The 18,649-nt window shown below is 50.9% G+C and overlaps 1 protein-coding gene across 2 annotated transcripts in view; it reads left to right on the forward strand.

Annotated features, from left to right (window-relative positions):
* The first annotated feature begins 8,573 nt into the window (after window positions 1-8,573).
* LOC115083795 (zinc finger protein 585A-like) overlaps window positions 8,574-18,649 on the forward strand; it is a 37,058-nt gene continuing 26,982 nt past the window's right edge. Inside the window, exon 1 of one of the 2 annotated variants that reach the window (XM_029587815.1) lies at window positions 8,574-8,802. In XM_029587815.1, coding sequence (XP_029443675.1) covers window positions 8,578-8,802 — 225 coding nt within the window. In that variant the 5' untranslated portion in view covers window positions 8,574-8,577. The remainder of the gene's footprint in view (window positions 8,803-18,649) is intronic. The other variant, XM_029587816.1, reaches the window with a different exon arrangement.

Raw genomic sequence — 18,649 nt, forward strand, 5'->3', positions numbered from 1 at the left:
TACGCAGGTTTAGGGAGTATTATTCGGATCTTTACACGTCCGACCATTGGGATCCGGAGGCCTGTGCTCGCTTCTGAGAGCAGTTGCCAATCCCCCGCCTGACCATTGAACAGAAGGAGCGCCTGAACGGTCCGGTGACGTTGGCTGAAATCCAATCAGTTATTCGTGGGGCGAAGGCTCTTAAGTCGCCGGGCCCTGACGGCTATGGGGCCGAGTTCTATAAATGTTTGCTTGACTTGGTGGGGGACCCTTTGGTGCAGGTGGTGGAGGCCCTGGTAGACAGAGGGTCCTTCCCTGCTCATGTTAATATGGCTAATATTGTTCTGATTCCCAAACCAGGGAAGGACACTCTGGCCCCCGATTCTTATCGCCCCATTTCACTTTTGAATTTTGACCAAAAGCTTATTGCTAAGGTGTTGGCAGACCGCCTTGCGGTGATCCTTCCTACCTTAGTGGGGGCGGACCAGGTAGGCTTTGTCCGTAGGCGTTATGCGCTTACTAATATCCGAAAGGTATTAGCAGCAATGAACATGTGCCAGCAGATGGGAGCCCCCTTTCTAGCCGTTAGCTTTGACGCTGAAAAAGCGTTTGACCGGGTGGAGTGGAATTATCTCTTTTGGGTGCTACGATACATGGGGTTCACTGGGTTCTACCTCAATGCCGTGAGTTTGTTATATCAGGCCCCGGAGGCAACGGTGGTGGCTAATGGTTCTTCCTCGGAGATTTTTTCTATCTCCCGAGGTACTAGACAAGGGTGCCCGTTGTCCCCTCTTTTATTTGTTCTTCAATTGGAACCTCTGCTACTGAAAATCCAACTGAGTCAACTGGTTAAGGGGTTTCGTTTCCAGTCCTCTACCTTTAAATATGCAGCCTTTGCTGACGATATTTTGGTTTTCCTTACTAATCCTCAGGCCTCTCTCTCCTCCTTACTTCGGATTTTTTGGGAGTATGGTGTGTTTACAGGTTTTCGCTTAAACCTTATTAAGTCGGCGGCTTTACCATTTCCTGAGTCACTGGAGACAGGCTGGGGGGCAGATTTTCCTTTGCAGTGGGCTGGCCCCTCGTTTAAATACCTCGGTATAGTTATCCCTAGGGATCTCTTTTCTATTTATAGATTGAATGTGTTCCCCTTGCTCAAATCTACTCAAGAAAAATTGGCTGCCTGGGCCGGTTTGCCCATCTCTTTGGGGGGTAGAGTTCACCTGTTTAAAATGATTATTTTGCCAAAATGGCTTTACTTATTTCAAAATCTGCCATTACAATTACGCACAGCGGAGCTTAAGCAGTTAGACAGGGCCCAAAGGCGTTTCTATTGGAAAGGGGGGAGGTCGCGTGTTCCCCTGGGTTGGATGAGGGGGCGTTGGGGACGGGGGGGCTTAGGGGTCCCAGATTTGGCTTTGTATAACTTAGCCAGCAATTTGAGACTGATCAGGGATTGGTTGCTCACCTCGTCAGCGGTCATTCATCTTGCCGCGGACGCGCAACTGGTGGCCTCTTTCTCACTCCATTTTATATTGCAGGCTCCGTCCAGCTCGATCCCTAGCCACTTGGGGAGGAGTATATTGGTTCGCCCGTTGCGGACAGCCTGGCTTCGGCTCACCCGCATTTTACATATCCCCCGTGTCAATGCGTGGTTCTTGCCGGTTAGGGGGAATCCTGATTTTACCCCGGGAACGTATAATGTGGCCTTTCAGCGTTGGCGCACTAAGGGGATCTCCCTATTGGGCCATGTTCTGTCGCCAGCGGGGACCCTATTACCCTTCACTGAACTTGGGGAAGTATACGGTATTCCCAAAGCTGATGTGTTTCCCTATCTACAGTTGAAACATTATGTCTCCTCGCTCCCCCTAGAGGTTCGGACACCATCATACTTTCCAGCGTTAGACTCTTTGTTCTCTCTCACCCGTGAGCAGTTACCCTCTCTGTCCCGTTTTATGCGAAGTTGCAACAGCTGACTGAGGTGGACTCTTGTTCCATTTTAGTTCAAAGATGGAATAGTGATGGGGTGTTTGTCATTACTAGCCGTATTATTACTGCGGGTTTCAGGCGTATTTCCCAACTCTCAGTGAACTCCTACTATAGAGAGATGCAATATAAATTTTTCAGGAGAAGTTATATCTCTGCACAGGGGGCATTTTATTCACGAATTTCATCCTCCCCGGCCTGCGCCCGTTGTGGTAATTTGCGGGGCACGTTGTCTCACGCCTTTTGGGAGTGTCAAGCAATCCACTCATTGTGGACCCGCGTGGTCCATTACTTAGAACATTTGTTGGGAGTGACCATCCCGATATCCCCCCTGTGGATTCTCTTTGGATGCATCTCTCCTTTGCGTGTTCGAGGTTGGGGAATCCGCTTGTTGATCCATAAGGCTTGTTTAGTAGGGAAGAAAGTGATTTTATTGCATTGGCGGGAGGTATTGGCTCCTTCTTATTGGACATGGCGTAATTGCTTCCACCGACTGATGCTGATGGAGGCTGCCTCTATGCGTACTTCTCCCCGCCACCGGAAGAGATTTCTGGACGTCTGGGATGTCTATTTGCAATCATTGCCACAACGTGTCCGCAGCTCGATCTACAATGAGGGCCTGTAATGCGTATCTCATGGACTGACAGAGGATGCTTATTTGGATCTGTTCTTACCTGACACCTTGGACTGGTGAAAGTTTTGGACTCTTGTTCGGGAGTGGTCTACCCTGGGAGACTCGGGAGGAGGGAGGGCATTCGGGGATCTTTGTCTGAGGGTTTAAAAACTAAATGTTTGTAACCTACTGGGGGGGTGGTGCAGAGTTAACCCACCTTCCGTGTTGTATTTTTGACAAAACAATAAAAATTGTGTTACAAAAAAATAAATAAATAAATAAAATAAAAAAGTATTAATATTATTGTGACTCTCATTGTGAGGTGCTGAGAGCAGAGCCAAGGTGCTAGTCTGGATCTGAGCATCAGGCAGTGGTGATTTTTCCATGGCACACCTGATCAGGCCTGAAAGTTGGGAAACACTGATCAAATGTGTATATTTTGGTTAATTTTTTATTCAGAAATTGTGTATTTTATAGTAATAAATCTCACTTGAGATGCGATAAACTGATTTCATCTAAAGAAAACCGGTGTCAGGTTCTTGTCGTATTGATCCTGCAGAACTCTGGAGTCTCTCCAGGCCATGACAGATCCTTTTTGTGATTCCATTTAAAACCAGGGAGTTTTTAATATCTGACCACTTTTAAGAGCAGTTTGGGGGGTCCTGGGACCTGTGCTGTTTAACATATTCATAAATGATCTGCAAAAGGGAACAATGTGTGAGGTGATCAGATTTGCAGATGATACAAAATTATATCAAAGTTGTTAAAACAGCAGAGGATTATGAGGGACTGCAGAAGGGCTTTGTGACACTAGGAGACCAGGCATCTGAATGGTAGATGAAATTTAATTTGGAAACATTGAAAGTGACGCACACAGGGGAAATAATCCCAACAAAAATGTATTGGATTGGACCTCTGTGAGGTGATGTGGCAGGTACAGCTGGACCGCACGCCTGTCTGGCCCACAGTACAGCAGGTGAACGCACTGCGAGGTGGGACTGACCAGATCTTTGCTTTTACCAACTGTTTCCCCTGCAGTTTGATTCCTTGGGTTCTGAGGTTGGGCAGGTCTTAGGTTGGTCCGTGGGGGTCAGTGAAGTGGCAAAAGTCCAAATTCCAGCAATGGTCAGGGCAGGCAGCAAGCAAGGAGTCCAGTAGACTGGCCAAAGGTCAGGGCAGGCAGCAGACAGCATATGTTGGGACCAAGGCAACGGTTCAGGTCCAGGCAGCAATACAGGGAAAGTCTGGGTCCAAGCCAAGGTCAGAATCCAATAGGGATGTGAATCGTTTTTTGACGATTTAAAATATTGTCCGATATATTTTAAATCGTCAAAAATCGTTAGGGCCACGATACAATACCAATTCCCCCGATTTATCGTCAAAAAATCGTAAATCGGGGGAAGGGGGAGGGCAGGAAAACCGGCACACTAAAACCCCCTAAAACCCACCCCCGACCCTTTAAATTAAATCCCCCACCCTCCCGAACCCCCCCCCCAAATGCCTTAAATTACCTGGGGGTCCAGCGGCGGTCCGGAACGGCCTCCTGCAATTGAATCGTGTTGTCTTCAGCCGGCGCCATTCTGCACCGCCATTTTGCAAAATGGCGGCGCAAAATGGCGGCGGCCATAGACCAACATGATTTGACTGCAGGAGGTCGTTCCGGACCCCCGCTGGACTTTTGGCAAGTCTTGTGGGGGTCAGGAGGCCCCCCCAAGCTGGCCAAAAGTCCCTGGGGGTCCAGCGGGGGTCCGGGAGCGATCTCCTGCCGCGAATCGTTTTCCGTACGGAAAATGGCGCCGGCAGGAGATCGACTGCAGGAGGTTGTTCAGCGGGGGTCGTTCAGCCGGTCCGGAACCCCCGCTGAACGACCTCCTGCAGTCGATCTCCTGCCGGCGCCATTTTCCGTACGGAAAACGATTCGCGGCAGGAAATCGCTCCCGGACCCCCGCTGGACCCCCAGGGACTTTTGGCCAGCTTGGGGGGGCCTCCTGACCCCCACAAGACTTGCCAAAAGTCCAGCGGGGGTCAGAAACGACCTCCTGCAGTCGAATCGTGTTGGTCTATGGCCGCCGCCATTTTGCGCCGCCATTTTGCAAAATGGCGGCGCAGAATGGCGCCGGCTGAAGACAACACGATTCAATTGCAGGAGGCCGTTCCGGACCGCCGCTGGACCCCCAGGTAATTTAAGGCATTTGGGGGGGGGGGGTTCGGGAGGGTGGGGGATTTAATTTAAAGGGTCGGGGGTGGGTTTTAGGGTGTTTTAGTGTGCCGGTTTTCCTGCCCTCCCCCTTCCCCCGATTTAGCTATGGACCGCCGCTGGACCCCCAGGTAATTTAAGGCATTTGGGGGGGGGGTTCGGGAGGGTGGGGGATTTAATTTAAAGGGTCGGGGGTGGGTTTTAGGGGGTTTTAGTGTGCCGGTTCACGATTTTAACGATACTCTAAACACCCAAACGGCGACGATACGATTCCCTCCCCCTCCCAGCCGAAATCGATCGTTAAGACGATCGAGGACACGATTCACATCTCTAGAATCCAAGTAATCAAACAGAAACAGACAAGACCAATGGGAGAATGAGGCAACAAGACAAGCTGGGCAAATGGGACAAATGAGACAAGGCAGGAACAAGAAATGGAGCAAGGGAGAGACAACCAAGGTGGGGCACATGACAAGACCAACAAGGTTTGAGGCAGGAATGAGACACAACCAGCAAAATGTGCTGAGGAACTTTTCACTCGGGACCTGTTGCCAAGGCATCTGAAGGGTGTCCGAGGCAGCCTTAAATAGAGGAAGTTGGCTGACGTCATCCAAGGGTGCTGAGGGGACTTCCTGCTGTGGATCCTTTAAGAATCTGAGTGCACCATGCATGCATGCCTAGTAGGGCTGCAGGAAGGGCCAGGTGGCATCAACGGGATTGGCCGTTCTTGGCAGTGTCAGCTGTCGGTGGATTCCTGCCCCATGAAGGAGCTGGCAAGGCTGAAGGTGAGTGTGACGGCTCATGGGGCTGCCCCCTGAGCCATGAATCTTGACAATAATGCTGAATTCAGTATTAGGGATCACCACGCAGGAAAAGGGTATTGAAGACTTTGTGGACAATACATTGAAGTTCTCACCTCAGTGTGTGGCTGCAGTCAAAAACATTAACAGAATGTTGAGACTGAGTTGAAAAGGAATGGAGAATAAAATAGAAACTATTATATTGTTTCTGTATTGAGCCATCGCGCCCACCTTGAATATTGTGTGCAGTTTTGGTTTCTCCATCTCAAAATGACACAGCGGATATAAAAAAGGTGCAGAGGAGTGTAACAAATATGATAAAGGGAATGAAACAGCTTTCCTATGGAGAGAGGCTATGCAGATTAGGGTTCTTCAGCTTTGGTATCAAGTGATACCAAAACACAGGGCTACTCCATGAAACTAACATCCAGCACATTCAAAACAAATCATAGAAAGTACTTTTCCACTTAACGCACAATCAAACCGTGGAATCTGCTGTCAGGGAACGTGGTTAGGGTGACTAGCATAGCGAGGTTAGAAGAGGTGTGGGCAGGTTCCTAGACGAAAAATTCCTTAAAACATTATTAACCACTTACACTAAGGAATAATATTGCCATGCCTGGAAGTGAGTAAGAAGAAATGGATGTACAGTGTGGGATCTGCCAGGTATTTGTGACCAGGACTGGCTGTAGTTGGTGACAGCAAGCTTGGCTTGATGGACCTTGGTCTGACCCAGCATGGCATTTCTTCTGTTAAAGGGGGAAAGGGTAGGGGGATATTAGAGTGATAAGAAGGTGACAGAGAAACTCTACATTTCTGATTGGTCACGAAAAAAGTCTCTGGCCAGGAGAATGTGCCCGGTTAGAGGAGCTCTTTCTACAGACACTACAAAATTGCATAACTGCATCGTGCTAGTTATGAGTGTGAGAAGGATGGAACAGCTTCTTGATTTTTTAAGTATATGCGAGAGTGAGTTCACGCCTGACGCTGGTCCCCGCCCCTTTACACAGGTCCAACCTGGCCCTGGCCTTGCCCATCTCACCCCTCCATCGTTCCACATCCTTTCTTTCTACAAATTAAGCCCTGGCAATTTCATAGAGTGATATAGCAGTGGAAGGTGGGGGAGGGAGGAATTAGGGGATGGGTTTGTAATTCTGTATCATCTTGTAGAGAAATATGAATGACTGATGCTGCTTCATGCACGATTCAGGTGGATCCAAGTCTACTTAGCCAACAGTGTTTATTCAATGTCTGTCCACAATTGTTTGAAACTCTGTGTGTTTTATTGAAACAGAAGAAAAGTTATTTGAAATGCTAAGAAAACTAGGAAGATGGGATATCAGATTTAACTCAAAATGAGTTATAGCGAGAGTGAGGAGAGAAATATAACCAGTGGGACAAAGGTTGGACAATTGTATGAGTTTGAGGATTTTGATGCTGGCTGGGCTGGGGGTTACAGCTGTTTGCCTCCAACCTGTGCTCACCTGCGTGAATAAGGAATTTTATTTTTAAGGATGGTGAGAGGGAGGGAGACAGCTGAAAATCTTCTTAAAAACTGCTATCCCTTGGCAGCTCTGCTGACAAATCCCTAATAATCTGCTCTGACCCAGCATGGCCATTCTTATGTTCTTAATAATAAAGAAAAACTATTCTCTAAGGACAATCAGGATGACAGTCCTCGCACATGGGTGACATCATCAGATGGAGCCCAGAATGAAGGCTTAGGTCAAAGTTTCTAGAACTTTGACTGAGTCTCTAAGCAAGCTTGAGCATGCCTTATACCACGCATCCATGTGAGTTCCCCCCAGTGTCTTCTTTTCCATAGAGCCTCATGTGTCACAGCAATATTCAATCTTTCTCTTTTCTAACTTCTTAGGAAGTTGGGCTTTATCTTGAAATGTTTTTCATAATCGCAGTTGACACAGGGTCTCTCCTGGATCTCCCCTTACCTTCTTAGCCAGGTTTTCCAGCATTTAGGGTATGTTTTCTATCATAGTCTTTCCCCAAGGCTATGAAGTCTTCAGTGCCCATTGGCCATCCAAGGCTGCCACTATCAAGATTGATTAAGTGTCCCTTTTGGTTCAAGTCCACATATCCTATTCCAGGTTTAAGCCATACCCTCTGTGCTTGAGGACTGTCAATCATGGACCCCCATGATTGATGTATCCTCTGCTTGGGGGCATTGCACAACATCTGGGTTTGCAGTAAGACTGTCCAGATGAGCCCTAAAAGGTATAAGATCCAGCTTGATAAGATGAAATGACTCGGCCAGAGAAAACGATGCATCAGCATCTGAGACAGCATTAAAGAGCCATGGAGTTGCACTGATGGACATCAACACTGGCAGGCCCATCAGATCTGTCAGTGGTGGTGGCTGCTAGGGACACCGGAGATAGGCCATCATCTGTCTCCCCCAGGTCAAAGACATTAGGTTCATAGTCTTCAACCTCGACTCTGGGGAAGAACCAATCTGAGCATCGAGGGAAGTTGAAGCATCGGTCCCAATCAGTACACGGTGCTGACCATGGGGATGCACTAGCTTCTGCTGTGATGCTTCTGAAGCCTCTCCATGGTGAAGAGTGCTAATCCTCCATTGATACCCAAGCTACGCGACGGTCTCCACTGGTTCTGATGCTTGCCACTGATCCTCTTCTTTTGGTTCCAAACAGGATGGGGGTTACACCTCCTAAGTCCCATTCGGTCTTGGCATCGGCGCTCTTTGTGTAGGAGCTGGAGAGGTGCGTGCAGCTGGCTGTGGAGAAGGTGATGTGGAGCCTTCATGTATTTGAATCAGCTTTTAATTGATTTTCTTCTGTGTCTATGGTGCTTTTTTACTATGCCAAAGTTGTATTATTTTTAAGTTGCATGATTTTAATTACATATAGCTGTGATATATAATTTAGCTCGTTTGTCAGAAATATTATTTTATGACAGGATACACTTTGATATAACCACTAGGCTACTCCTCCACTGAGGCCACTTCTCCCGCCCCCTCGTGTGTGATGTCATCAGTCTGCGCCCCCAGGAAGCGGAGCCGTTTGCAGCAGCTGAAAGTCGGTTCCAGGGAAGTAGAAACTCGTCTCCCTTCTTCGAGCCCTGCAGCTTTACTTTCTCCCTGTAAGAGCAAGGGGCAGGCACTCAGTTCATCCCCAACCGGAGAAAAAGCCTCCAATGCTTTGCTAATCCTAAAAGCAGAGAGGAAAATGCCTGCAGGAGTTTCTCTTCAGGTAGGAGATTGCCCCCCAACTTCCTGCCCTCTCTGTGCAAGCCGGGCTGGGTCGGAGCAATGGTCTATCGACCCCAGCATCCTGTTTCACACGGGATGTATCCTGCACATTTCAATACAAAAGTCCTGTTTTATGTTCTGTGGAAGAAATAAGATGTGGAGAAACTGAAGTCTATCTCTGGCTAATAAGTATTTATAGACCTGTCCCACAGTCTAGCTTTTTCCCTTTCCTTTATCTCACTCCAGTCTCCTCCTTTAGTCTACTTCCAAGCAGCCAATATCTCCTCCCTCATTAATCTCCTTCTTCCCCTCTCTTTCCTATTTGCTCACGCTCCCTGTCCTGTACTATATACAGCCTTCCTCCCATTGCTGCTGCTGTCAATCTCCTGTGCCCCCACCACTTCATCCAAAATCATGTGGTATTGTTTACTGTAAGGCTCTGTGCCAGAACTAGCTGGCAGAGTCTGACAGGAGAGACGTGGCAGTAAGAATTAGCTGCAGAAGCATTGGTGAAACCTGGACTGTGGGGGTAGCTATACAGAGCAAGAGACTAACATTGGTGCAGCGGAAGGGCATATGATATGAGGGTATGTGCAAACATGCCTTGTAGCCCTCTCTTATCTTGGGGACGTGGGCTCAGCCTTTCCCCGTCCCCTTAGTGATTCACCTCTTGTTATTCCCATCTTCCCCTCCTGCTCTGTAGGTCCAGTGGACAAGTGACATTGGGGTATGGGAGAGAGAGCAGTTGCCGGGCTATGATGTCATGGCAGGCCATTTAAACCCACTACCCCAAGCACACGTCCCTTTGTTTTGTGGGCATTGCAGTGAGAGGTCTCTGTCATGGTGCAATCTCTGGCAACAGCGTGCATTTCAAGTCATGCCCAGGATCCCAGTAGAGAGACCTTGCAAGTTGCTTCTGACAGTGAGGGCACTGCAGTAAGGTATAAAATGGTCGGGCCAGAGCAGGAGCTTTGTTTCTCTGAGCAAACGGATTGGAGTGGCTGCGGTCTGTCGAGTGGTGCTGCATGATTCGGCAGAGGTGAGCATAGCTATGCGATCAAGGCTGTTGGTGGGTGAAGGTGATCAGAACAGAGAAACTCAGGCACGCAATCAAGGCTGCCGGCGGGGGAAGACAACCAGAGCAGCATACTTGCGGACAGGATAAGTGGCGTTGCTGAGGGGGTGGGGGGTGGTGGTGGCTGTTGACGGGTAGAACACCCGGGAAGAGCTCCGTTTGTGGGAGAAAGCCTCCATTATGACTGATGTGGCATAGGAACACAGTCTGCACTCCGGCGTGCATTATAAGACTCCTCGTAGGCAGGAAGGCAGCGCCGGGAGGAGGAGCCGATCAAGAGGAAAGAAGCGCAGAGGCAAGATGCATGCTGCCAGGGTGGCTTAGACAGCAACACTTCCATGGGATCCAGAACAGGAGCAGGCAGTGCTGAGCACCGAGCATGCACAGCAGGCACAGTCCCTGCCGTCATAAGTCATCTCAGAGCACAATAGGAAGCTGTTCAGCATCACATATGCAGGATCAACCTCTCATTCGGGCCAATGCAATAAAGTGCGCTCAGGCCGAGCGCACCATTAGCTCCCATTTGGACGCGCATTTTCGACATGCTGTTTTACCCCTTATTCATGGCCGATTATCAGGTCGATCCTGTAAGGCCGCGGTAATAACAGTGCGGCAGTGTCAGGCGCACCCTTCCTCCCCGCACGCACAGTTCTCTTCACTAACTCCCCGATACTCTCCTCTAATCGCATGCAAATGCATGCCGCGGCTTTAAAGCGGTAGGGAAGGGTTATGCCCGTGTAACCCATTTTACTGTATAGGCGCTTAATACAGCGCCTATACAGTAACCAGGGTGCGCTGGTACCTGTCATTTCAAATGTCATTTCAAATGACATTTGAAATGACAGGCACCATGAAGTGAAAAAAAAAATACCAAAATATGTAAAAACCTGAGTGTTCAAAAAAAAAATAATTTTAAATACCTGTCGGAGGGCCGCGTGGGTCCAGGCGGCTGGCGGGCGGCGGCGGGAGCCGGGTGGACACGCGTTAGTTCGAGACGGCCGGCGGGCGGGCGGCGGCGGGTGGTCGCGTGTTAAATCTAGGCTGGGTCGCACAGGCGCGCATTCATTCATCCAGGCGGAGTAGCCGGCGGCGAAAGCCGCCGGCTCCGCCTGAATGAATGCGGCATGTGACTGCCTTGAGCGCCGAATCGCAGGGGTCGCACAGGCGCGCATTCATTCACTGCCGGTGGGGGCTGCAGCCCCCACCGGCAGTGAATGAATGCGCGCCTGTGCGGACCCGGCCTAGATTTAACACGCGACCACCCGCCGCCCACCGGCCGTTTCGAACTAACGCGTGTCCCCCTGCCGCCGCTGCCGCCTGGAACAGGCGCCCACCCGCCCGCGGCCTAGATTTAACACGTGACCACCCGGCTCCCGCCGCCGCCGGCCGCCTGGACCCACGCGGCCCTCCGACAGGTATTTAAAAATTTTTATTTTTTTTTCTGACAGGTTTTATGTGTCCCACATCATTACATTTTCTCGATCATCTCTGTATCGCTTTTTTTTTTTATTGTGTTTTATTGTTTTTGAGTGTCTTAAGCGGTGTCGATGGATTTGTTACTAGACTCACAGTCCTAACTCCTACTAGGGGGAGGCGGTAAACTAACACGTTACGGCCGCGGCAAAACAGTGCGTTACTTATGAGATAACCTGAGCGCCCGTTACGGTATCGGAGGGGAATAGCTAATTCCTTCATTATACAGCGAATTCGTTCATTTACATGCCGTGTGGGGAAGGGTTACGCGTCTGTTTTAAGAAGCGCTACGGACGCGCGAAACTGGAGACTGTATCGCTGGTTTGCCTTACGCGTCGGAATTGTGCGCAGCGAGCTCGTTACAGACGAGAAATCTTCAACTGAATGTTACTGTATCGAGCTGTAAGTATGATGCGCCAAGCCGCACATTTTACTTTCAGAAATTAACACCTGCCAAAGGTTGCACCGGGAAAGTGTACAGAAAAGCAGAAAAAACTGCTTTTCTGTAAACCTTCCGACAATATCAAGGCAATATTAAGTCGGAGGCCCCAAAGATGATTAAAAAAAAATCTGCCCGCGGGTTGGAAAACGGACGCTCAATTTTGCTGGCGTCCGTTTTCTGAACCCGTGGCTGTCAGCGGGACTTGCCTCAGCTCGCAGGGCCTTCATTGTCAGATCGCGGAGAGATGCTGCAGTCGCCAGAAGAAGGAAGGGCAGAGCCATGACTCGCAGCAGCAGGCGCCACTTCACGAGGCTCTGTAGATGACCCAGGGTTGGAACTACAATGGGTGAGACTTCCAGGGAAGCGAGCAACAGCGCCAGGTCTGGTAGAGATGGCACCAGCTAAGTCAGGTAGAACGAAAGGGAAGAGGAAGAGCAAAAATAGGTCAGTCTCTAGTTTGGAGAGATACCCCGAAGCTAGCCTGAGCAGGCCAGGTGAAGAAAAGGCCAAGGGATCCAGGGATACCCTGGTGTTGACTATCGTAGCTTGATTGTGGTAGAGTGCACTCAGGGCACTTCATAAGAAGATCAGAAACTGTACCTAAATTGATATTTTCAAAATCATGGAAGGGAAAAGGTGGAGGAGCAGAAAAAAGAGAAATAAGAGGGCGTGACCTGACTGGCCCTGATAGGAAGGTCCCTAGGAATATTAATAATTGGACAATGGCATTTCTGAGAAAGTTGAGTGTCGCAGGCCAGGAAGACCCTGCACATATGGTCCCATGTTGAGCTATGCAGGTACTGTTCTCGGGGCATTCAGAGAGCATGACAGTTGCGCAAGGCTTACTTATGATGAACGCTTCAGAGACAAAATGGAGGAGAATCGGTTCATGGCCTGGAGAACCCAAGACATCGGCTTATGGCTTAAGCAGAGCGCCAATAAGGCTTCGGATGCAGGGGCGCACACACGGCCTTCTCCAAACAGCGCAGGTGGCAGGGGAAGTCTCTGTGTGCACATTGACAATAACTCTTGCTGGGGATTTAATAAATCATCATGCACTTCCCCGGATTGCAGTTCTAAGCATGCTTGTTATTTTGGTTCTGCCCCACATCCTGCAAGTAGATGCTCGAAGAAGAACACTTCCAGGAGGTCTGCAAAATCAAAAAGAGTGTAGAAAATAGAAACATAGACATGACGGTAGACAAGGACCAAATGATCCATCCAGTCTGCCCAGCAAGCTTGTGGTAGCACCAGCCATGCCATACAGGTCTCCCCCATAAAAGTATCATCGGGTGGGGTGGGAGGTGGCAAGTTACTCCCATACTTAGTTTCCCAATCCAAGTCCAATCCAAGTCCAAGTCCAAGTTGGTTGTTGTCTGAGTCCAATTCCCCGTTATCTCTTGCTATTGAAGCAGAGAGCAATGTTGGAGTTGCATCACAAGTATCATGCTTATTGGTTATGGGTAGAAACAGCTGCATTAACAAGTTACCCCCCTTGTTTATTTGTTTTCCAAGACCATAGAATTCATATCCTTGTTGGTTGCTGTCTGAAACTAATTCCCCTTTTCTATTTTTCTCCCTGCCATTGAAGCAGAGAGCGATGTTGGAGTTGCATCAACAGTCTGAAAGCTTATTGGTTAAGGGTAGTAACTGCCACTCCAGCAAGTTACTCCCATGCGCTTTTTTCCTCAATCTCATCCTCCAGCCTTTAGGGATCCACAGTGTTTATCCCATGCCTTTTTGAACCCATTTACTGATTTTGTATTCACCACTTCTTCTGGATGGGCATTCCAGGCATCCACCACCCTCTCCGTGAAGAAATATTTCCTGACGTTGATTCTGAGACCTCTAGTTCTACTGATTTCTTTCCAACAAAGAAGGTTTGTCGATTGTGCATCATTAAAACATTTCAGGTATCTAAAGGTCTGAATCATATCATCTCTCCTCCAGGGTATACATATTCAGATTCTTCAACCTCTCCTCATAGAAACATAGAAATGACGGCAGAAGAAGACCGAACGGCCCATCCAGTCTGCCCAGCAAGCTACGCACTTTATCTTTTTTTTTTTAATCTTTTTCTCTCACCCACCTGTTACATAAGTCATTTCATGGAGACCTCCCACCATTTTGGTCGTCCTTCTCTGGACCGCCTCCATCCTCTCTCTGTCCCTTTTGAGATACGGTCTCCAGAACTGAACACAGTACTCCAGGTGAGGCCTCACCAAGGACCTGTACAAGGGGATTATCACCTCCTTTATCTTACTCGATATTCCTCTCTCTGCGCAGCCCAGCATTCTTCTGGCTTTAGCTATCGCCTTGTTACATTGCTTCACCATCTTCAGGTCGCTAGACACTATCACCCCAAGGTCCCTCTCCTGCTCAGTGCACAGCAGCCCTTCACCCCTCATCACATACAGTTCTTTTGGATTACCGCACCCCAGAAGATGCAGGACTCTGCTCTTCTTTGCAGAGTCATGCGTCTGGGGTGCCGAATTTCTCAGGGCTCCATTCCCAGTGAAAGTCAGTGTGATGCAGTATTTGTTGAAGTAGGGATGCCCAGAAATTGGCAGTTCCCTGTACGTACCAGGATCAGTCCAGACAGCTGGGTTATGCCTCCCCTCCAGCAGATGGAGTCAGAGAGAAAACTGAAGACACCCCCTAGATATACCGGTGTGCCACCTGCGATCCCTCAGTATATTCTCTGACTCCAGCAGATTGAGAGGCATAACCTGTGGTCCTGGCCTGGTCAGTTGTTTGTACTGGGAAAAAAAAATTTGGGGACAAGATCAACTAGTCTCTTCCCTTTTCTCCCTGTGGTTATTCTTTGTCTTCTGTTTCTTTCTTTCTCTCAAGGTAGAATATTGTTGCACAGTGCACAGCGCAGTTGGAGCTTAGCGCCAGGCAAGCACAGAGGGCACTGTCCTCTTAACTTTCCCGGACTAGCATGTCCCTGAGGCTGGGGGAGAGCTTACCGGTGGTCCGGTCACCCTCCCCCCATTTTCCAGGGGTCCAGCCTGAAGGGGGTTTAAAAAAAAAAAAAGAAAAAGAAAACAGGAGGTTTTCAAAAGTTTGTTCTTGCTCGGGAGCCACTTAAGGCCTGTTGGGGACAGGCAGTGAGCTCTTCTCCTTTCAGCCCCGGCCTGCCAGTGCCTCGACGGACTCCGGAGGGGGTGGCTGGTTCACCTGGCCCGTTTTGCTTGAGAGTGTCCTCACCTTATTCTTGGCACGCTTTTCTTCTCTGCAGCTCCATTCCTGCCACGATGCCGCGATCTTCGGCCTGCACGGCCTGTGGGGGGGGGGGCGGGGGCGCGACTCTCCCGGGAGGGTCTCTGCTCCCGATGTCTTCCCGGGGGCGAGGGACCCTCCCGGGGGCCGAGCACTGCCCGCAGCGGTTCTTCTTTTCCCCCAGCGTCGCGGCACCGCGTGGCTTGGGCAGCCGTTCCCCCGGCCCCTCCTCCCTTGGGGAGGAGAGCGGCGGCCATCTTGGCCACGCGGCACACGGACCCGTCGGCATCGGAGGAGGAAACCTCCCCTCCTTCTTCTCTTCCGGACCTGCGCCCGCGATCCCTGCCCGATTTGGAGGACTCTCGAGCCCCCCTCCCCCCAGGAGCCATGAAAAAAGATTTAAAGCAGGCTGTGCCATTTTCCTCCGAGTTTGTGCTCCTAATGCACAAAGCTTTTTTGCAGGCATAGTCTGGCTGGGAGGTGGACGGTCCCTCTCTCCCAAAGGTCCCCAAGGCCCCTTTGGACCAGGGGAGCTCACTGGGGCTGGGGTCCACCAGGGCTACTGTCATCCGCCTGCGGGGGGGGGGGGGGGAAGGGGGCTGAGGATTCGGGGGATGCTCCGGGGGCTCCGGATTTACTCACAATGGACGAGCAGGGATCCGTAGAGGGGGTCGACCCCCAGGTGCTGCGATTATTTGGGAAGGATGAGTTAAGTTTTCTCATTCTCCATGTCCTGCAAGAGCTAGAGCTGTCAGCTCTGCCTCCGAATGTGGACACTTCTACGGGGGACATTGCTATGGCGGGCCTTCGGGCCCCCCCCCCTCAGACTTTCCCCTTCCATCCCAAAGTTTTGCAGATTGTCTCAAGGGAATGGGAGCTGCCGGAGGCTTCGCTGCGGGTGAACAGAGCTTTGGAAAAGCTATACCCGTTGCCCGCAGAATCCCTGGATCTTTTGAAAACGCCCGCGGTGGATTCGGCGGTCACGGCCGTGGTCAAACACACGACTATTCCGGTTAGGGGGGGTATAGCCTTAAAGGATCTCCAAGATCGCAAGCTGGAGGTCTTGTTGAAGCGCATTTTTTACGTGGCGGCCTTGGGTGTCCGGGCAGTGGCGTGCAGCAGCCTCGTTCAGAGGGCCAACCTGCGCTGGGTCCGGCAGCTACTGATCGCGCAGGAGCTTCCTCCGGGCGAGGCGGAACAGGCAAATTGCGTTAAATCTGCAGTCGCTTATACAGCGGATGCCCTATATGATTTGTTGCGCACCTCAGCTCGCATTATGTCCTCGGCAGTTTCCGCAAGGAGGTTGCTGTGGCTCCGTCGCTGGTCGGCAGACGCCACCTCTAAGGCGAGATTAGGTTCTTTCCCCTTTAAGGGCAAGTTGCTATTTGGCGAGGAATTAGATCAGCTCATTAAGGACCTGGGAGACAATAAAGTTTACAAATTGCCTGAGGATAAGCCTCGTCAGTCTCGTTCCTTTGGGAATGCCAGGGCTCGCTTTCGGGGTCAAAGGCGATTCCGTGCGGGAAGAGGTGGTTCCTTTCCCCAGAAGCAGCAGTCCACCAGGTCCCAGTCCTGGTCTTCTTCCTTTCGTGGCAGGAGGCCTCCGCGGGGAGGGGCCTCGCAAGGTTTCGCTGCCGGCAAGCCCGCTCAATGAAGGCGCGCAGACCCATTCCTCCGTTCCGTTTATCGGAGGTCGGCTGTCTCGATTCTGGGAGGAGTGGGTCAAAATAACTTCGGATCAATGGGTCCTCGACGTTGTTCAGCACGGTTACGAGTTGGATTTTGCACGTTCCCCCCGGGATCTTTTTATGATTTCGCCGTGCTGTCCTCCGGAAAAACAGCTGGCTATAGCTCAAACCGTCAACCACCTGCAAGCTATGGGAGCGGTGGTCCCGGTCCCACCGGCCGAGACCAGGACGGGTCGGTATTCCATATACTTCCTGGTTCCCAAAAAGGAGGGCACCTTCAGACCAATCCTGGACCTAAAAGGTGTGAACAAGGCATTACGAGTCCCGCGTTTTCGGATGGAGACGCTACGGTCTGTTGTTGCGGCCGTCCACAAGGGAGAGTATTTGACTTCTATGGACCTGACCGAGGTATATCTCCACATTGGAATCCGAGAGCGTCATCAAAGATACCTGAGGTTTATGGTGTTGGGGTCCCATTACCAATTTTGTGCCCTCCCCTTCGGGTTGGTGACCGCTCCGAGAGTATTCACCAAGGTACTCGTGGTGGTTGCAGCTTCCCTCCGTCGTCAAGGAGTCCTTGTACATCCCTATCTCGACGATTGGCTCATCCAGGCAAAGTCGCAAGTGTCCTGCAAACGGGCGGTTTCCTTGGTGGTGCGTCAACTTCAGTCGTTGGGTTGGGTAGTCAACTTCGCGAAAAGCCGACTCAAGCCGACCCAACAGTTGGAATTCTTGGGCGCTCGGTTCAATACCCTGGTGGGCAAGGTTTTTCTTCCACATCAACGCATGCTCAATCTCAAGGCACAGGTGCGGCGTCTGATGGACCTTCCCACTCCTACGGCTTGGGATTATTTAAAGGTCATTGGTCATATGGTGTCTACTATGGAGATGGTACCATGGGCTTTTGCGCATATGCGGCCGTTACAAACAGCACTTCTTTCTCGTTGGGATCCCAGATCCGAGGATTACGGCCTGGAATTGCCCTTGATGGAGCCGGCCCGCTCCAGTCTCTCCTGGTGGCTAACTCCAGGCAATCTCCTGCAGGGAGTGGAACTGGAGCCTCCATCCTGGATAGTGGTGACGACGGATGCCAGCCTCTCTGGCTGGGGGGCGGTCTGTCAGTCCCGAGCAGTCCAGGGCACCTGGTCAGTGCTCCAGTCAACTTGGTCCATCAATCGCTTGGAGACCAGAGCGGTACGTCTGGCCTTGCGTCGCCTTCTTCCGATCATGCGCGGCCGAGCGGTCAGAATTCTATCGGACAATGCGACCGCAGTGGCGTACATAAATCGGCAAGGCGGCACAAAAAGTCGAGCTGTGGCGACAGAGGCAGCGTTGTTGATGGACTGGGCCGAACGACATTTGTCGCGAATCGCGGCCACCCACATCGCCGGAGTGGACAACGTTCAGGCAGATTACCTCAGTCGGCAGCATCTAGATCCAGGAGAATGGGAGCTGTCGGCAGAGACGATGCTTCTTATCACTCAGCGTTGGGGGACTCCACGCTTGGATCTGATGGCGACTTGGCTAAATGCGAAAGCGGTGCGTTTCTTCAGTCGAAGACGGGAACATGGGTCGGAAGGCGTGGATGCGTTGGTGCTTCCGTGGCCCCGTCGCCTCCTCCTTTATGTGTTTCTTCCGTGGCCCCTGGTGGGGAAAGTGTTACGGCGCATAGAGGCTCATCAAGGCATGGTGATTCTTGTGGCTCCGGAATGGCTGCGTCGCCCGTGGTTTGCGGATCTCGTCAATCTGGCGGTTGACGGTCCACTACGTCTGGGTCATCTTCCCAACCTTCTCCGTCAGGGCCCGGTATTTTTCGATCTGGCAGATCGCTTTTGTCTGGCGGCCTGGCTTATGAGCGGAGGCAATTGAGGAAGAGAGGTTATTCGGACGCTGTTGTTTCGACTCTCCTTCAGGCGTGCAGGTCTTCCACTACGCTTGCCTATGC

The sequence above is a fragment of the Rhinatrema bivittatum genome, chromosome 2, assembly GCF_901001135.1.
Source record: "Rhinatrema bivittatum chromosome 2, aRhiBiv1.1, whole genome shotgun sequence".
In the NCBI taxonomy this organism is placed as follows: domain Eukaryota; kingdom Metazoa; phylum Chordata; class Amphibia; order Gymnophiona; family Rhinatrematidae; genus Rhinatrema; species Rhinatrema bivittatum.